The sequence below is a fragment of the Hydractinia symbiolongicarpus genome, chromosome 5, assembly GCF_029227915.1.
Source record: "Hydractinia symbiolongicarpus strain clone_291-10 chromosome 5, HSymV2.1, whole genome shotgun sequence".
Lineage (NCBI taxonomy): Eukaryota > Metazoa > Cnidaria > Hydrozoa > Anthoathecata > Hydractiniidae > Hydractinia > Hydractinia symbiolongicarpus.
Window position 1 is genome coordinate 7,813,237 of NC_079879.1, and position 17,632 is coordinate 7,830,868.

Here is a 17,632-nt window from a genome sequence, read left to right on the forward strand (position 1 = left end):
TAGGCCTCCCGAAGTCTTGTCCAAATAAAGGGAAATACATGTTGTAAACATGTTTTCCACCTGCGTTAATGTCCACCTATATTAGTTTGAGTGCCAAGATAATGAATACTTTTCAGTGTTAACTTTTAGTTTTTAATGAAGTTTTTTTTAAAGCAGTTCTCCAGTTTGATTTGTTTTTAGATATTTTTCTTGAAGAGTTTGATTTAAATTTTATCCAAAACAATATGTGCTTTGATCATCCTCGTGTCCGGGGCATCTTGTATCTTTTTCGACATCGGAACGTCTCTCGCCGTATCGGTATAATAAAAACAGATAACAGGCGCTGGGAACGAAGTTGTGCTTTAATGTTTGCCCTATTTATCAAACACGTGTTTCTTCTGGAGATGTTTATGAAAAACATGTAAACAATAAGAAATATGAATACCTTTTATGTTGCTGTTTTTTCAAATTCGTTCCCAGGACTATTTGCTTCTAAATGGCGCTGTGCCTTTTAATAATTCTTGTGCCACGCTGCTACGGAAAAGATACTACAACCAAGAGCAGTACCTTGTTAAACTTGAATTTGTAGACTTTATTTATCTGGTCAGTATACTTTCGTCATGAAAACGGTACAGAGAAAATGAAAACGTGGCTATTCCGATATAATGAAGTCAACAGATCCTGGTAAGCGGTTCGTCATCGGCTATCATAACAAAAATTACTTTCATCCGTCGTAGCATAAGTAGTTCAGAAATTTTGCGATGAAAAAAAAACATGCAATAATAACCGAGAAGCATGAATTTATCGATACGATATTTTTCGTCGTTAAATTTGTGACGTCAATATCTTATTTGTTAACTTTTTTGTTTTAACTAGGGATAACCTAAGATCAAATTGGGTAATTCTCAAACCTTTTCCACAGGCTTAAACATATAGTCTATTATATAAATACGAAGACTCTGTGGGACTGAAAATACCCGAGCTAGGCAAAAATAACTGACGTCATCTCGTGCGTGAATTAGGAACCACCTAGGACCAAAATAGGACTAATTCCCTAAATCTTGATTAATCCATTAATCTATCAAAGCTGGATCAATCCCGGAACAGACAAATTGATGACATTCGTCGAAGGTACATAACCCTATACATTTTCTTGATACGCGTTTCACGCTCTTTACAACAGAGGCAACGCATCCTTTTATCCCCTCAACTATATTCGTCAAAAACACACAATTCCTTACATTTTCTGCATCAGCGTTTCAATCAAGTTCTACACATTAAAGACAACGGCTGCACAAATTTTTTAAAATAAATATTTTGTTTATGCGCTGCTGAGGTTATCAAAACTCTAAACACTTTTTCCTTGTTTTTCTACCTAAGTGGATTTTTTTCACGAGTTTTATCGACTAATCTGCGAACCAACTGGCGTTGAATTAAGTTGGGTTCATATTTTTAAATTCAGCCTGGGTACTTTTCAATTTGTTATGTTGCTGTATAATACTTTATTTCTTAAAGATAAGAACATAAAGGGGGATTTTCACGAAGCGAATTGAACGGCGAATTGTATCTGAGCATGTGCAGTTTTGTTTATTTTGATTTTGCATCGATATATTCGCTTCGCTGAAAAGTAGAAACAGTTCCTACTTTTTCGCGGCTAAAGGTTTTGCTGCTAGTTTTAGACCAATAAGAACGCGGTTAAACAATTTTGTCGTGGTGAAAATTAAAAAGCGAATTCGCCGTTCAATTTGCTTCGTGAAAACCCCCTTAAGAATATATGAGACGCCCAAATGTTCTTGTTTTGCATTTTTTTTTTGGTCTAAAATGTTCACTCGGTCGACGGACCGGCTAATCATATTCTACTTTTTTGTAACCTAAGTTTTCTTTATTACTATCCCAAAAGGTTGCTTGCTTTTATGACGCGTCCGTGGCAAATCTCGAAAAAAAATTTAAAATTTAAATCACTGCATATTTTATATCGCTTGGCACATTATACTAGAAAAGCACTTAGCCTTCATCTACCCCAAATCCCTTTACCCTATTTCAAGCCCTTTCAAGCATATTTTATAAGTTTATTCTAAAAAAGACTTTCTAAAAAATTAATACAACTACAACATTTTTTTAAAAAAATATAATTATTTACGATTTGAAATTACTACACTAGACAAATTGTTAATTATCGTTCCAGCAGTATTTTGCGCCCATTTGGTTTAATATCTACTTTCCTACCCCGGCAATTTGGGAGACGGCAAGTGAGTTAAAATTAAACAAAAATGGCCGAGGAGGAGAAGGCGTCTACCCTGCAGGATCATACAAATAACACGGGTAATCAATTATTTGATACATTTACTTTGTGTGGAAAGTGCATTGATGAGGTTCTATGCCAACTTAAGGTCCTATTGTTTAACAGCAAAAAGAAATATGCGAAATTGGCCAGCAGTGTTGTTTATATAACTGTGTTTATGAGTCATATCATTTACTTCCTGACTTCCCGTTAACTAGCTTTAACTTTCTGTTTTAACTAAAATGTTTCAGGAATACAAGAAAAAAACATATATTTACTCGGATACCCACTTATGTAGCTAGCTGCAAATCAAATATATATGCAATACTTTCATAGTGATCTTGAGATTATATAAAGTATCTATTATAATTGTGTCTTATCTAGCTAAAGGAGCCATTGGATAGTCTACAAATAGTAAAAATAAAAAGTATGGTGATTGAAAAATCTCTCACTGATAATAAGCTGTTGATCTTCCCTTTTCTGTTGGTCAAGGCTGAGTTTAGTCAATGAGCATGAGAATCAAGTCATAAACCATGTATCAAGGCCAATACATTTCCACAACTGAAAAAGGGGGAAGTAAAAACTTATTTTATTTGCAAAATGTCCAGATATCCACCACTTCCTGTATTTTCTTTTGAAGCTATAAAATGATGATTAAGAAACTTTCCAATATAGGTAGTATATACTAAATGATTACAACTGAAGCAGCTCCTCAAGTATCATTTTTGCTCTTTTATTGATCTTGCACTCTGGAAACAAAACTAACTATTTGGAAATTGGCTACTTGTATGATGGACTTAAATTTGTGTTTAAAAAGTTTTGTGAAAGATAGTAGCTTGGGTTTGATTTGTAAACAAAATATGAGGCTGACTAGAGTTTTTTTGCATGCCCAAGTCAAAAGTAGGGTGTGCTAAGTGATTTAACAATATACATTGTAACATTCTTCTAACCCAAAATAAATACTGTTAAAATGGTTACAATGTTTTTTAACATACATTGCATTTATTTTTAGGGCTTTAGCATTTTTGTGACAATAGCTAATTTTATTTTATTGTGTGCTTTTGTAGAAAATAGAAGACTAATACTTGCCATGCTTAAGAACAAATTTTGAAAAGGGGAAAAGGTTTATTTTCCTTAGTGTCAGGCCATTTCTTGAATAAAACTATGCCAGAGCTACAAAAAGCACCTGCTAAGAAAATTACGAGTGCTATGGTGTGCGAAAAATTGCACTCGTAAGCAAAATTTACAAGTGCAATGTGAATATTTGCAAGTGTGATTCACACTTAACTATTTTTTGTTTACCGCAACGTTATGTTATTTAAGCTGTATAGAAATGAATTTTGTAAAACGTATTAACCACAAGTGCAAGGTTAAACGTTGGACGCGATGATGTGTTGGCAGATTCGCTATATGTTTTTGGCATTAAATATATTTCTAAACATTTTTGATTTCTCTTTCCCCTTTTAAAAAGTTTTTTTAAACTTTATTCAACATGCTTTTTCTTTGGTATTACATAACGAAAACATTCGTCTGAAAGCTGTATGAAGGTACATGACACCTAACCTCTCCCATGTTCTGGTTATATTTAACTTGCATGGGTGTGTACTTTTCTCGCAGTATTCTCTGTGACGATGAAGGTCAGACTGACTTGTGGCATGGTTCCAAATGGTCTTCCGTCTTTTGTTTCAGTCTCAGTGTAATGCACCAGCCGAGCATAAGAGTGTCAGCATGAAGGAAGGGGCCGACTTTAATGTTCTCTATACTTTTTAAACAAATCAATCACGAAGAAATGAATGTTATGTAATCAGCGTAATAGCTTTTTTTCATCTCTCTATAATATTTTAGAAAAAGAAAAAATTCACGAGTGCGAAAAAAAAGCACTCGTAAATCTTTTTACGAGTGTGCGGGCGAGTGCGCGTGCGATCGCACTTGTCTCAAGGAATGGCCTGTAGTGTTAATAGATATTTTCTAAATTTACTTTCTCAGTTTTTCTAAATAATTTTTAATGAATCACATCACATCAGTATTTAAAGGCATTTACTTGTAGTTGCAAGAATGAGGGACAATAAATGTGCACATGCGCAATATTTTTTAAGCATACTACTTGATTTTCTCTCATTCGCCAGCATTCGTCACAGTAGTTGAAATATGTTCAAATATGACAGCAAAGGAGAATTTATCAGATTTCAAATACAATTTCAAAACTTTTAAACATTAAAAATCTTATTATTGAGTTTAGTATTGAGTATAACGAATAAAAAAAGTGCTGAAATGGAGTAAAGTAACTGGTGGTAACAAACTAAAAATAAATGTCTTCTTTGTTATGTGCAGTTTTATTTTTCGCACTAGTGTGAACTGCTCATTCATTCGCAATGAATGGATTTTTTGGGTTCTTCTTATTCGAACGACTACGACAAATGACTCTGGACCCACCTTAACAGGGTTGCCATGCTGATTTAAAAAAACAAATAATTACTAAATTGTGAACTTTAGAAAGGATGAAAATTTAAAACTATATAGTAGAGGTATAAGGAATAGTTTCTATGATGTCATTGTAAGTCGTTATGACTATCACAGAATGTGGCAATTTATTAGTGGAATTACGTGTTAAAAGTGATCTGCAGAAATTAGGATTATTTTTTCCAGCTTTCCTATGAAGCTTAAATTTCTTTAGCTTTGTTCAAATTGATGAGAAGATGAACCTTAACTGTGGCTGTTTTTACTTCTAAAAGGATAAAAACACGTCCTTTCGAAACTTAAATATCGCCATACGTCCTTCTAAAATAGAAAGAAAATCCCTTCGAAGCTCTAAAATCACCATACTTCTTTCTAAAATAAAGAAAAAATGCTCTACCAATGTGCAAAATAAGAAATGGATCAATCGAAACTACTATTTTCAATTGGATAGTTAGTATAAAATAATGAATGTCTATTCATATTATAATTTCAATGGTTAATTAGCGTTAATCGTTAGCACTTTTTAAAGTAGCGTACATGTTACAGTATATAACTTTTTTTTTAAATATTAAGTTTCTGTTTTTGATCTGTTTTGTAGGTAAACTTGATATTTGAATTGCGAATCGTGATTCGTGATCCGTTAATTTAAACGCTGTCATGATTTCTTATACTAATATACCATAATGCTTCGATTAGGCATGCCTCATTTAGAGAGGAGTTTATTCGAAATATACAGTAATAGAAATGTTAAATTTAACAAAAAAGAATCTTTATAAATCCAATACAGTATCAGAAAATGTTGACATTGCTGCTGTTTATTAATTGCAATCTTTTTTTAACCCCTAGCTTTTTTTCTGAAAATTGAATAATATAATGAACACCTGGGGTATTTACATATTCATTGCATGGTATTGTCTAAATTGTATTTTGTATGATCATTTGTGAGAATGTGCAAAATTCTCTAGTGATTTGTTATTGTTTTAATGACTGTTTAATTCAAACTTGACAACTTATAAGCAGAGTCTTTTAATATATATGTATGTCTTGAAAACTTGACAACTTATAGGGAAAAAAGCAGAGTCTTTCAATATATATGTATGTCTTGAAAAAATTAATGCAGTGTTTTCATGCATCTTTTTGTTTACTTTATTAGTTAAAATTTTTGACACCTTACTAATTGTTCTTTTTCAAGTCACAATATAAAGCTTTAAGTTTTTTTTAGGGGATTTTTAGGGTGGGTGTGTGTGATGTAAAATATATGTACACTGTGGAAAGGGAGTTATCAAAGGGGTACTGAAGGATACAATGGGGAAAGGTAAAAATGACAATTTCATTTCATAAATCAATTGTTCTAGGACTTTTACTTAATAAATCACTTTTACTTAATAAATCAATTTTACTTAATAAATCACTTTTGGGAAAAGATACAGAAACTGACAACAAGAGATAATGGTAGAAGCAAAAAAAATAAAATTAAGAATAAATTACACAAAATAGTTATTTTTATATATATTTAAATTTATTACACGAAGTCAACAGTTTGATAATGTATAGTGTGTTGTTAATACTATCACTTCTACTTTTGTTTGATAAAAAACTGGCTGACACATGGCGATATATTTTATTCATATTGTCAAAGAAGCAAATACTTTCAAGTGAAGTATGAATTACCCATATTGTGTTTTGAGGCTTCATTTTCTCATAGGTCAAAATTGCATTTTTATTAATACTTTTTGGAATATTTTTGTGTTTGTTTGATTGTTTTTTTCCGTTTATGGTTTCTCTAATATCTTTTTATGCTCATTTATTCCTATTTCATGGCTGGCTATTTTTAATAATATACTAGCTGTTTCCCGTGGAAGAATCCACTGTATTCCATTTAATTTATGTAGCAGATATATGTCCATCAAAAAACAAACAATACAGCAGTGCGCATCTTCCATCTGCATTATTATATAAATTACCAAAAAAATTAAAGGTTTTCAACAACTACAGTATGTATGTGACGTTTAAAATCTAAATCTACTAAAATTACTTGCTCTGACCATCTGACAAATGCGAAAATTATTCGCAAAAAAGTTTTTAAAAGCATTTCAACATACATCTCACCCATAAAATTTAAATCACTTAAAACGCCACATATATACAAAAAAGCTGATCAATGTCAAACACAAATCTCTCTCATTGTATATGTTAAAATCAGTTAGTTTATTGCAAACCCTGCCAAAGGTTGACACAAAATGTGAAAAATAAACAATAAATTTTGCCTAAGTAGAAATTTTTATCTAAGGTGTTAAAAAGGGATTGCAAGGATAAATTATAATGCAATAAAACATTATTTAATATATTGCATACGGTCCTTCCTCACCAAACTTTAGACAAAATGCCAACAAAATAACGTGTTTAAATCTAAAATTAATAAAGTCCTTTTAGCAATTTGCATGCTGTTTTACTATCAATAAAATAAACAAAATTTCAAATCTCACATAGTATTCTGTCACAAATTTTCATAAAATATATATATAAGTCATAATGAGTCATGTTAAACAACAGCAATCAATCTTTATATAAGTTCATTTTATGTCAATTTTTGCACCAATTTTGCAACACAAAATACAAATTCTAAATAATACTAAAATCTCTTATTTTGGTCCTTCGCATACCGGCGGTCTTCCACAAAAGTTTAATCAAAATGTAAAAAATGAGAGGTAACGACAAAATCAAAGTTTGCAAAATTTAATTATTTCGGTACATATATCTACTGCATATGCCCTCTAAAACAATATTTTAATCCAAAATGCCAATGAAAAACAGTTTGCAACAAAAATCAGTTATTTCGATAATATTGCATACACTCTTTCCTCACAAAAGCTTCACAAACTGTAAAAAAAAAGAATGGTTTTAGGGAGTGCTTCTGATTCAACAAAAAAAGTTTTTTTGACATATTGCATCTAGCCCTTACCCATTAAATCTTACACAAAGTTTCCAAAACTATATACGATTTAGAACACATCAAATTTAAATCGAGAAGGATCAGTCATTTCGATATATTGCACGGAGTCCTCCCCAGTAAGAATTTATACAAAACATAGAAAAACAAAGCTTGCAAGGTGTAAAATTGAATTCTTCTTCTGTGTATATATATATGGTCCTTCCTCGCAAATATAACATAAAATGTCAAAGAGGTTCAGATATAACATCAACACAACAAAAATCAGTTCTATCAGTATATGTCATGCCATTGTCTTCCACCAAATGTTCCCCTTAAAGTTACACAGACACAGCCTGCAAATTAAAAACAACTAAGATCAGGTATTTCGGTCTATTTCATACCATTCTGTTCCGAATAACTTATAAAATGTAAAAATTGAGTGGTAAAACAGAAATTTGCAAAGTTCCATTTTTTTATATACATGTATATTATATGCCTTCTACAACAATAAGTTAATTCAAAATGTCAAAAAGAAGAAAAAAATAGCTTACAAAGAGTATAAAATTGAAATCAACAAAGTAGCTCTTTTGGTGTATTAAATATAAGCCATACGCACAAAAGTTTACACTAAATGTAAGAAAATGGTTGTGTTTAGTAATTCTAAATTAAGAAAAGTCAGTTCTTTTAGCATGCTGATTAAGGTTTTTGCCCACAAATTCTTACATGAAAATGTCAAAACCACAATTTGAAGCAAATTAAATTTACATTTTAAAAATAAGTAATTTCTGAACTTTATTTTCAGAATATTTGGAGGAAAAGAACTTCGCAAACCAAAAAAACCAGGAAAGTGTTTAAAATTTTCAGGGTTAATAACGTTTGATGGGTTTTGTGGGAATATATATATACTGGGAATCTTTAGTTTAAAGCTAGCATTAGCTAGCTACAGCAGCTCATAGCTAGTCACTTAAATATAAACTGAAGACTTAGCTAGGTATAAAGAACATGGCTACATATATATATATATATATATTCCTAGCTAGCTAGCTAGTTGTTGGTGGTGGTTGGCTTTTTATGATGCTAGCTATAAAACATGTCTGGCAACAATAATATAATAAAAACTGAAAATAAAATATGAAAAAACCTTACAGAACCTTGCTATGATTAATTTATAAAACGATGCTCTTCTTCAAATGTTTTTTTAAAGATTTATTTTGAATGAAAGGGTAGAGAATACTCAAAAAAGAACAGCCATCTTTTTCGTAAACACAATTTCCGTTTTATGCTGGGAGCTTCATTTAACAGTCCGTATGCTTTGTGAATATCTAATACCGTTTCATATGTAGCGATACCTATATATATATGCTAACATAGAGTTTTTTGGCATAAGGGTATATATATTTATATCGTTATTAGCAGCGGGTTATATATTTACACCTTATGTGCGATTTCTATGAAGTACATCCCTAATCTTTTTAGTTAAATTTTAGCGTACAGCCACGTCATAAGAAAGTAACCCGTGATTTCCGTGTCGTGGACTCACAGTTTTAGTCACGCAAGGGAATTAATATATAAGATATTATATATATTATATTTGAAGTATTTTTGTTTAATATTTAATGTGATATATAATGCATATTTAAAAGGAGCCAACCCTCTTTTATTTTTTCCTTTTTCTTACTAACAATACCCTTTTAATGTTCGTTTATATTTTTGTATTTCCTTTCTCTGTGCAATGGCTACTAGTAAACAAACTAAATATGAACTGCTAAAAATTTTTTTTGTGTGTATAACATTATATGAGAAATAATGTCATGTGACACCTATTGTAATCTTAGACAATGATTATTTGTTGTGACAAGTTTTTAAAACCTTAGTATGCATTTAACAAGATTTTTATTTAACCCAGTGTCCATGTTGATAAAAACTTGTTTAATCTTTTTCTTGTTTTTATACTGTTCTTTGCTCAACTACTGCATTTCAGATTTTAAAACTGTGAAACTTCAGTAGCCTAATCTTGGTAATGCAGCAAGTAACTTTAATATTAGTTTGATAACCTTTTCTCTGATATAGATACGTGCAACACGTACTTGGACTGGTTATTGTATATATTGGTCTGCAAAATATATCATTGCCACTTAGCCTAGAAAACATTGAACATAATTTGTTTGTTCTTGTATATTTTTGTATGTTTTTGTATATAATAATTTTACTATGGCGAAGAAAACAATTTTCTTTTTGAAGTTCTTTTGAAATCGTCAGTTATTCTGCGTTTCTTTTTCTAGTGGAAAGTTCTCCTAAGACAGAAAGTGAAGTATGCGAGACAACCGAAGTCACTACACGTACAGATGACGGTGGAAATATTGAAATAACTTCGACTGTCGTAACTACTACCAACGACGGTGACGCGGATGAAGGTGACGCAACCGTCATAACAGAGACTACCGAAGAAACGACAGTCACCAATGCTGACGGTAGTGTCGAAGTAATTTCAAATACAACTACAAACATTGCTGGACCAGAACAAGTAGAGCCAATACATTCTGATGACAAAAATGGCAAAGCTGATTCAACATCATCGAAAGACTCTTCGCCCGGCACTAAGAAAAAAAAACCACTTTCGCCGTCGATGCAAAGACTTACCGCTAAAAAGGGCGAATCTCCAACATCGCAGAGGAAAAGCATCTCCGCAGACGAACGTAAGTCTAAAGCAGACGATATGAGAAGGAAGAAGATACTGGAGCAACGTGGTAAGGAGGACGATCGTAGAGCAGCTGTACTTGAACGGAAAAGAAAGCTCGAAGAGGCAGAAAAACAGAAAAAGGAAGCGTTATTTAAAAAACTTACTTCCGATGCACCGACAAAGCCTGAAAATAAAGTGTCGATGCGAAAGAAGTATTCGGCCTCGACGTCAAATTTGTCACAACTCAAAAAAGCTAAAATGGTTGAGTGTGAAATTAAACTTGATGGCGATGACGCTTCGGAATCGAAACCAAGCAAACCTAAATCTCCGGATAGACCACGGTCAGCTCTTCAACGCACAAGGCCTTCCGCCTCTACCAGTAACATACATAAAATAAAAAGTAAAAAACCTTCAGATAAAGAATCACCGTCAGAGCAGAAACGACCAGCAACTTCTGAACCTAAAAAGACAAAACAACCGGCAACGCGTCTGTCTTTAAATCCCAGACCTGCTTCGGCGATAGGCATGTCTTCTTCAGATCGTCGAAAAACACTACAAGCACTTCCTAGCAAGGCTAGCAAGCCTTTGAAACCAACCACTGTGCCTACTTCTAAACCTAAATCAAAATCTACCAGTTCTCTTGGAACTAAGAAAGACGACCCTGGTACAGAAAAAGTCACCAAAGCGCCAGCTAAGAAAGTCGAATCGAAATCACAAAAACCCAAAACAACCACAACAGCAGAATTAACATCACATACGACTCCCAAAGAAAAAGCACCCACTACAAAAGCAAGATTATCAGCAAAAAAACACATGGAAACCAAACCAACACAAACTACTGGTTCAAAAGCTTCTAAAGCAACGACTTCTCCGAAAAATACGGCTTCTCCGAAAACTACGACTTCTCCGAAAAATACGGCTTCTCCGAAAACTACAGCTAGTAAACCGCAAAAAAGCGAAGCCGAAAAAACGAAAAAAACGGATGCGACTAAAGCGAAGAAAGCCACTCTAGAAAAGCCCAAACAAGCTACACCAAAAGATAAGAAGAAACCAGTGAAGTCGACAAGTACACCAGATGAGAAAAAATCTGAGAAAGCAGGACAAATGACGGAAGAGGAAGCGAAGAAAGCATTAGCTGAACGCCGGAAGAAAGCCAAGGAAGAAGCGGAAGCAAAAGCTAAGGCTGAACGAGAAAAGGATGAAGAGCTAAAGAAACAACAAGAGGAAGAAGAGCGCCGACTTGCAGAACAGTTAAAAGAGGAGGAGAGAAAGCAAGCGGAACTGCTAGAACAGTTAAAGAAAGAAGAAGATGAAAGAAGAGAGAAAATGATAGAGGAGAAAGAACAGCGAGAAAAAGAAGAAAAAGAGCGTCAAGAAGAAGAACAAAAGCAGCGAGAGGAAGAAATAGAAAGAAAAGCGAAGTTAGAACTTGAAAAAATACAGAAAGAGCAGGAGAAAAAAGAACAAGAGTTGGATGCTGAAAGAATAGAACGAAAAAAGGTAGCGAGCATTTCATATTTATTAATTTGTTTATAATTTTGACAACCATGCCTAAACTACATGCTTTTTCCTATTTAGAGAGTTGAAATGATCATGGCTCGAGTTTCTGCTAAAAGGAATGCCGCTGCAGAGCCAGCATCAACTTCCCCTCCTGCGCCAGTAAGTACGGAAAGTAATGAAACCAGCGAGCCAGAACACTCCTCTCATAATGAGGTAAGAATTCGTTTTTTTTTGGGACACGATTTTAAATTCAGCTTCAATTGCTAAGGTAAAAATTTTGATTTCAGCCTCGAAGTTACTAAGAAATTGCGAAGTGTTAAAATGATATGTACCTAGCGTTTATATTTTTGTACTTTAATGTTATGGTTATTAAAACTTTGTAGAATCCTATAAACCTCGTGTGCTTAACTTTTCAAATTTACGATCTGAACAGTTGTTTATATTTTGAACCAAATCTTAGCCTTATCCCTTAGCAGCTCGATTGCCGGTATAAGATGTGAAAATTTTAGTTAATATTATTCATTTTTGGGGATGTAGTATGTTTTTTTTTACATATTTTTCACGTCTTCATATTCCTATTTTTATTTAAATATTTAAGGTTCAACAAACGCCTGAATCGGCACGTTTAAAAGTGGATGGGATATTAAAAGCAAGGGGATTGGGCCGATCTACGGAAGATCTGTTAAAAGCTTCTGAGGAAAAGCCAGTTGAAGACTCCTCTGAAGTTCCTCAAGAACCTTGTGATGAAACGTCAAAATCTGCAGAAACCTTCGAAGAATCTGTTGATAAACCTTCAGAAACTGTGGAAATTGCGACTATAAAAGATACGGCTGATGTATTGGAAAATGCTACCACTACCGACAAAGACGTCGAAGAAGAGAAAATTGCAGTTAACGAACACGTAGATGATACGCCTTTAAAACATAGCGACAATGTTGTAGACGATACGGAAACACTAAATTTACAAGCTGTCCAGGATGTCGAGAAGAATGCTAGTGTAACCCAAGCCGAAGAAGAAGTAAGTACTACTATCGAACAGCCTGTAGAAGCGTGGAGCGAAAAGGTAACTGAAGAGAGAGACGAAAAACCAGAAGACGTTCTTTTGAAAGTCGAAGATGAGAAAACAGATATTGATATCCAGTCTAGCGATGATGTTGATAACCAGTCTAGCAATCTAAATGAAAGTAACAAAATAAACGTAGAACAAACTTTAGACAACGATTTAAATAAGCACGTGACTAATAGTAATAATAATGTCGTTTTAGCAAATGGTGAATCCACTGAGGTGAGTTCGTTTTAAGCATGCTTATTCCTAATGTGTTTTTATCGAGTCTCTCCGTACCCGAAAACCTGTTTGTTTTTTATTGTTTTTGGATTAAATATAATTTCGTAAATATTGTACATAAATAAAAAATAAGATCATAAAAAAATTTTGGGAGTCTTCGGCCTTAAAAGTAAGATTCGTTTGGAAAAAATGTTTGCTATAATTTTAAACACTCTGGGAAATTTGTTAATAGAAATAGGTTGCCCAAAAAAGTTATTTATAAATTTTGTGTTAAAACATTGAGAGCAGAATGCCATATTTGTAAACCTTGTTAAAACACACATAAAATATGACTTTTTTCGTTAACAGCCAGCAGAAGACTTGTCATATACAACAGAAAAAGAACAATGGGCGGAATTCGAAAAAACCATGAAACAAAACCAGCCTAACCCGGAAAAAACGGACGAGAAAACGGAAGAAGGCAAATTATGGCGTGTTATGGAAGGAAAGGTTGAACTGTCAGAATGCTTTTAAGTTCGTTAGTATATGTATAAGAATATCGTGTACATTATGCACTTTTGAAATTAATTATCAGAAAGTACTTATGGTTGGATAAGCAAGGCATAATGGGTAACCAAAGCATGTTGGGTAACCAAGGCATGTTACGAGAAAGGTTAGCTAATATATATTTACCGTCATGCATCTGTTTTGTTTCAATGGAACCTCCTGTTCTTTTTTTAAAAGAAAAATGACCTTCCTTTTATAGAGATTATTTATTGTAAAACTTTCTTGTATATTTTGATGACTCATCATTTTTTTCAACCATAGGAAAAATATGTCGATCTATTTTTCATTTTTATTGAAGTATTCTTTTAGTGTTTTTTTGTGTTTGTTAGCCATATTTTTAGTGACAGCGACATCTAGTATAGTTCACTGATTCTTTTGTTGCTTCCGTTTTTCGTTGTAAACATTTTCATTGTGGCGTAGTCTTGAGCCTCGTTTTTAAGATTTTCACAAAATGTCGTGATATATTTCTCTAGCTCGTTGGTGTGTTGTAACTTTTCTAAGTCGTAAACATGTAACTCTGCTAATAGAGCTATTGGTGGCATTAACGAGTAAATAAACTCCGTCAACACCTTCCTTACTTACTGCTTTGTTAAAAACAGATATACGCTTTTATGCGTCCTTCCACTATCAGCTTGGCAGTCTCTGAATGAGCTTGTGACTAAAAATTTAAAATCTAGGAGTCGTGCTGAGCCCGAGATTTCTATAAACTGGTGGTGATATGATCTAAAATCAGATGAAAGTAGCAAAAATACAAATTTAGCTTTTGTAAACTTCGTTTGTTAAAGGTGTTTTATTACCTTGAAGAATTTTAAGCGGTGTTATAATTTTTTGAAGCAATTACGCGTACACACTAATTCCTTAATTTCACGCGAAAATTGTGCAGTAATGGAAGAATTTGAGGACAGTAGCCAAAGATATAGTCCAAGCAAAGGTATCTCCTTGAACTAGAAAAAAATTACATTGACAATCTTCAGTCCACACCTACCTTGTATCTTCCAGACCAGAAAATATATGAAAACGACTTAATACACGTGGATTTTAAATAGCATTTCATATACTTGTTGCAAGAACTTGAAGATAGAATAATAAAAATGGTATAGAGTGGTATATAAGTTATAATCTTTCTATGAGGAATTTTATTTTTAAAAAATGCAGTTATCTTAAGATGATACAGGAAAGCGTGCTTATTGTACCCCTGGCCGTTAATCAGATATTTTTCTGTTGAGACATGATCCTTGCTTTAAAAATATGCTGATTGAGCAAAATTTAAAGCTGCTTATTATCTGTTTAACGGCGCAATCGCTTTTTTATATGCCGAAAGATGTCTTCTCTTGTATCAAAAAACGCAAAGTGCAAAATGTTAAATATTTAATCCTGGACATATTATTATGGAAAAGGCCGATTTTTGGCTATTTCTCGAACTGGCCAAATGGAATCGCCTTGTCAAAACTCTGCAGCTGGCAGGCTGCAAAAGCTTCGCTTTGGGAGATGTGTAGGCCAGGTAGATAGCGTCGAAAATGCGCTACTGACAGTTTCGGCCATGTCCGCATTCCACACGACGGCCCGCTAAGGTGCTAAAATTCGGGGAAACGGGGTGTGCTGATGTTAGCAAAAATTAGTATGGGTTAAGAATTTGAAACTAACCAAATAACCGATCCGAAGTCGTAAGTCCAGTTGCGATCATTGTTAAGTGAACTTTGACAAGTTCTTAATTCCTTTGTCTTTTGTAGATACAGTGTTTATAACTGCATGTGGGATGAACTATGAAATTCGGGCCTCTTTTCCAATAAATTAAGTCCGGGATTGTAGATTGTCTCTAAAAAATGCAATTTGGGCTCTTCATATGCGCTATTTTATTCAGTTTACAACGTATAATTAGTAATAAAACAATTGGTAATCTAAGTTACATACAATAAATTAAAATGTCTATTTTTTCATGTCCCTGTTTGAAAATGCTCCAAATATATTATGTCGTTCGTTCGTTGTGTTTCGCAACAAATTCATTTCCAATAGCAATCAAGTCAATCCAAACCAAAAAAAGGGAACTAAAACGTTTTGCTTTCATGGTCGATCTCTGCCAAGTTTTTATATTTCTAGACTTTGAAAAGAAACGCTCTGCAGTGGCACTAGTTGCTGGATTTACGAGCAGTAACCTTTGGATGTGCACTATGTTTGAAAAAAGCCACCGTTCTGCTTTGCTACAATTCTTTAGCTCGTTATAGATATAATCGAAACATTCGGGGTCCTCAAGTTTCTCAGGTTTCAAAACTAGGTTGACTGAATTTGTCTTTGATAGCAGTGATGATGTTGTCCTAAGTGTCATAATAAATCGGACTGTATTCTTCAGCTGCTGCAGTTGGGTGATGAGTGGTACTGTTACTTTCATTACTTTCAATAAACTGAAGGATGGAGTAATATGAGATGGCCGTCTTCGTTTTCTTGATTGCCTTAGATTCTCTACAGGAAGATTTTCAGCCTTCTTTTTAACCTTCTGGTAAATTTACTGACACTATTTACACTTCTCTCGTGTCTGCTAACATATCTTTGTTCCGTAATCCTGCGGACAGGTTATCGGTAATCATGAATAGCCTACTTCCCAGATACAATCCAGAGAAAAATGAAAAGATCGACATTTGTTTCTGACAACCAATAACACGTGCTTTGACTTCTGTGTAGCGAGTGGTTTTAAAAGACAAGCCTCGCAGAATTTTAATAAGGCTAGATAATTCAAAATGATCTTATAGAGACACATACCTGAACTGTCCAGCGTGTGCCACATAACTTGTCCATTGATAGTATAGAGGTCTCAAAGAAAGTCTTTATCCAACTCAGTGTCTATGTTTTTCTTATTTTCCCAAGCATTTTTTCTCTTTTTGGAGAATACATGACTATAATACATATCTCAGAAACAGTCCCCATAGTATCACCTAAAATTTTCACATTTTTGTCTTTTATCGATATGTGTAAAAAAGGTTCATGATAAGGCGTAGAAAGGGCCCTTTGAAACATCGTGAAGGATTATAGTAGCTAGTCTGGATTTCTTGACTACCATGTTACTTGATTCATCATAAGCCTACTCACTAACCTCGTTCCCAGGGCAATTTTTCGCTTTTTTGATACCCGAGACGTTTCTTCTCGCCGTCCGAGCTCGTCAAAAAGAGAAAAATGGGCCTGGGGACGAGGTTGGTCTGCTCACTACAATCTGACAGACTTATCTGTAGTCGTATCAGGGCACCTTTTATAGCACTGATTAGTGTACTTTTAATGTTAGAGATTTCGTAAAAAAAGCTAAAAAATTTCAATAACGGTAAGATAATCGCTTACAGTGCGAACGCAAACTGCGAGATGTTCCAAGTTTAAAAGGTTTGTCCATTTATCAGCAATGATGCTGTAAATCTTGTTTATTTGCACAGATTCACGACGCTCATTCAATACTTTGTTCACCATCAAAACTAGTATCTCTAGTGTATAATCTGTGTGAACCTATTTGCTGTCTGTCAATTTCTTTTTCTAGTTTGTTTAAAATGTTAGAATCATGGAAAGCAGCCTTTAGAGCACTGTTTTACATTTGTGAGATGTTTAAAGTTGGGACACTGTGCAGCTGTTTTCATGTTGAACTCATGCCCAAAGGCGTAGGTTTCAGTTAGAGGGGCGATATTACAAATTTTTAGAGCTTTTAACGTATTAAGTGACTAAAAGGGGATCCCATCATGCGGCTAAAATCAGGGTCTTTTTATAAATCAAATTTAAGGACATTTAAGAAGTTTTAATGAAATTGTATTTTAAGAAAAAACTTTGTGGGGATTTACGGACATTTTCACCGCACTCTCGTCCCCTCTAATATTAAATAGGCAAAAAACCTGAGTACGAAGGTGATTTTCATATTCTTGAAGAAGTTGAGACTAGAGGAGATTTTAATGCTATGACATTCTCGTCCCCAGATCTCTTTCCGTAAGAACTCTAGGGACGAGA

The 17,632-nt window shown here is 33.7% G+C and overlaps 1 protein-coding gene across 1 annotated transcript; it reads left to right on the forward strand.

The window, feature by feature from the left end:
- Window positions 1-2,144: 2,144 nt before the first annotated feature.
- On the forward strand, window positions 2,145-14,237 carry LOC130644533 (glutamic acid-rich protein-like). Its single transcript, XM_057450179.1, has 5 exons — window positions 2,145-2,301; window positions 9,932-11,829; window positions 11,908-12,042; window positions 12,428-13,114; window positions 13,463-14,237. The coding sequence occupies exons 1-5, from the start codon at window positions 2,250-2,252 to the stop codon at window positions 13,625-13,627; spliced, it is 2,937 nt and encodes a 978-aa protein (XP_057306162.1). The 5' UTR covers window positions 2,145-2,249; the 3' UTR covers window positions 13,628-14,237.
- The last annotated feature ends 3,395 nt before the right edge of the window (window positions 14,238-17,632 follow it).

Excerpts from the sequence above, each read along its gene's own strand:
- LOC130644533 (XM_057450179.1), top strand. The coding sequence starts at position 2,250 with ATGGCCGAGGAGGAGAAGGCGTCTACCCTGCAGGATCATACAAATAAC. Across the intron at positions 2,302-9,931 it reads GGATCATACAAATAACACGG|TGGAAAGTTCTCCTAAGACA; the intron begins GTAATCAATTAT and ends TTCTTTTTCTAG. Across the intron at positions 12,043-12,427 it reads AACACTCCTCTCATAATGAG|GTTCAACAAACGCCTGAATC; the intron begins GTAAGAATTCGT and ends TAAATATTTAAG.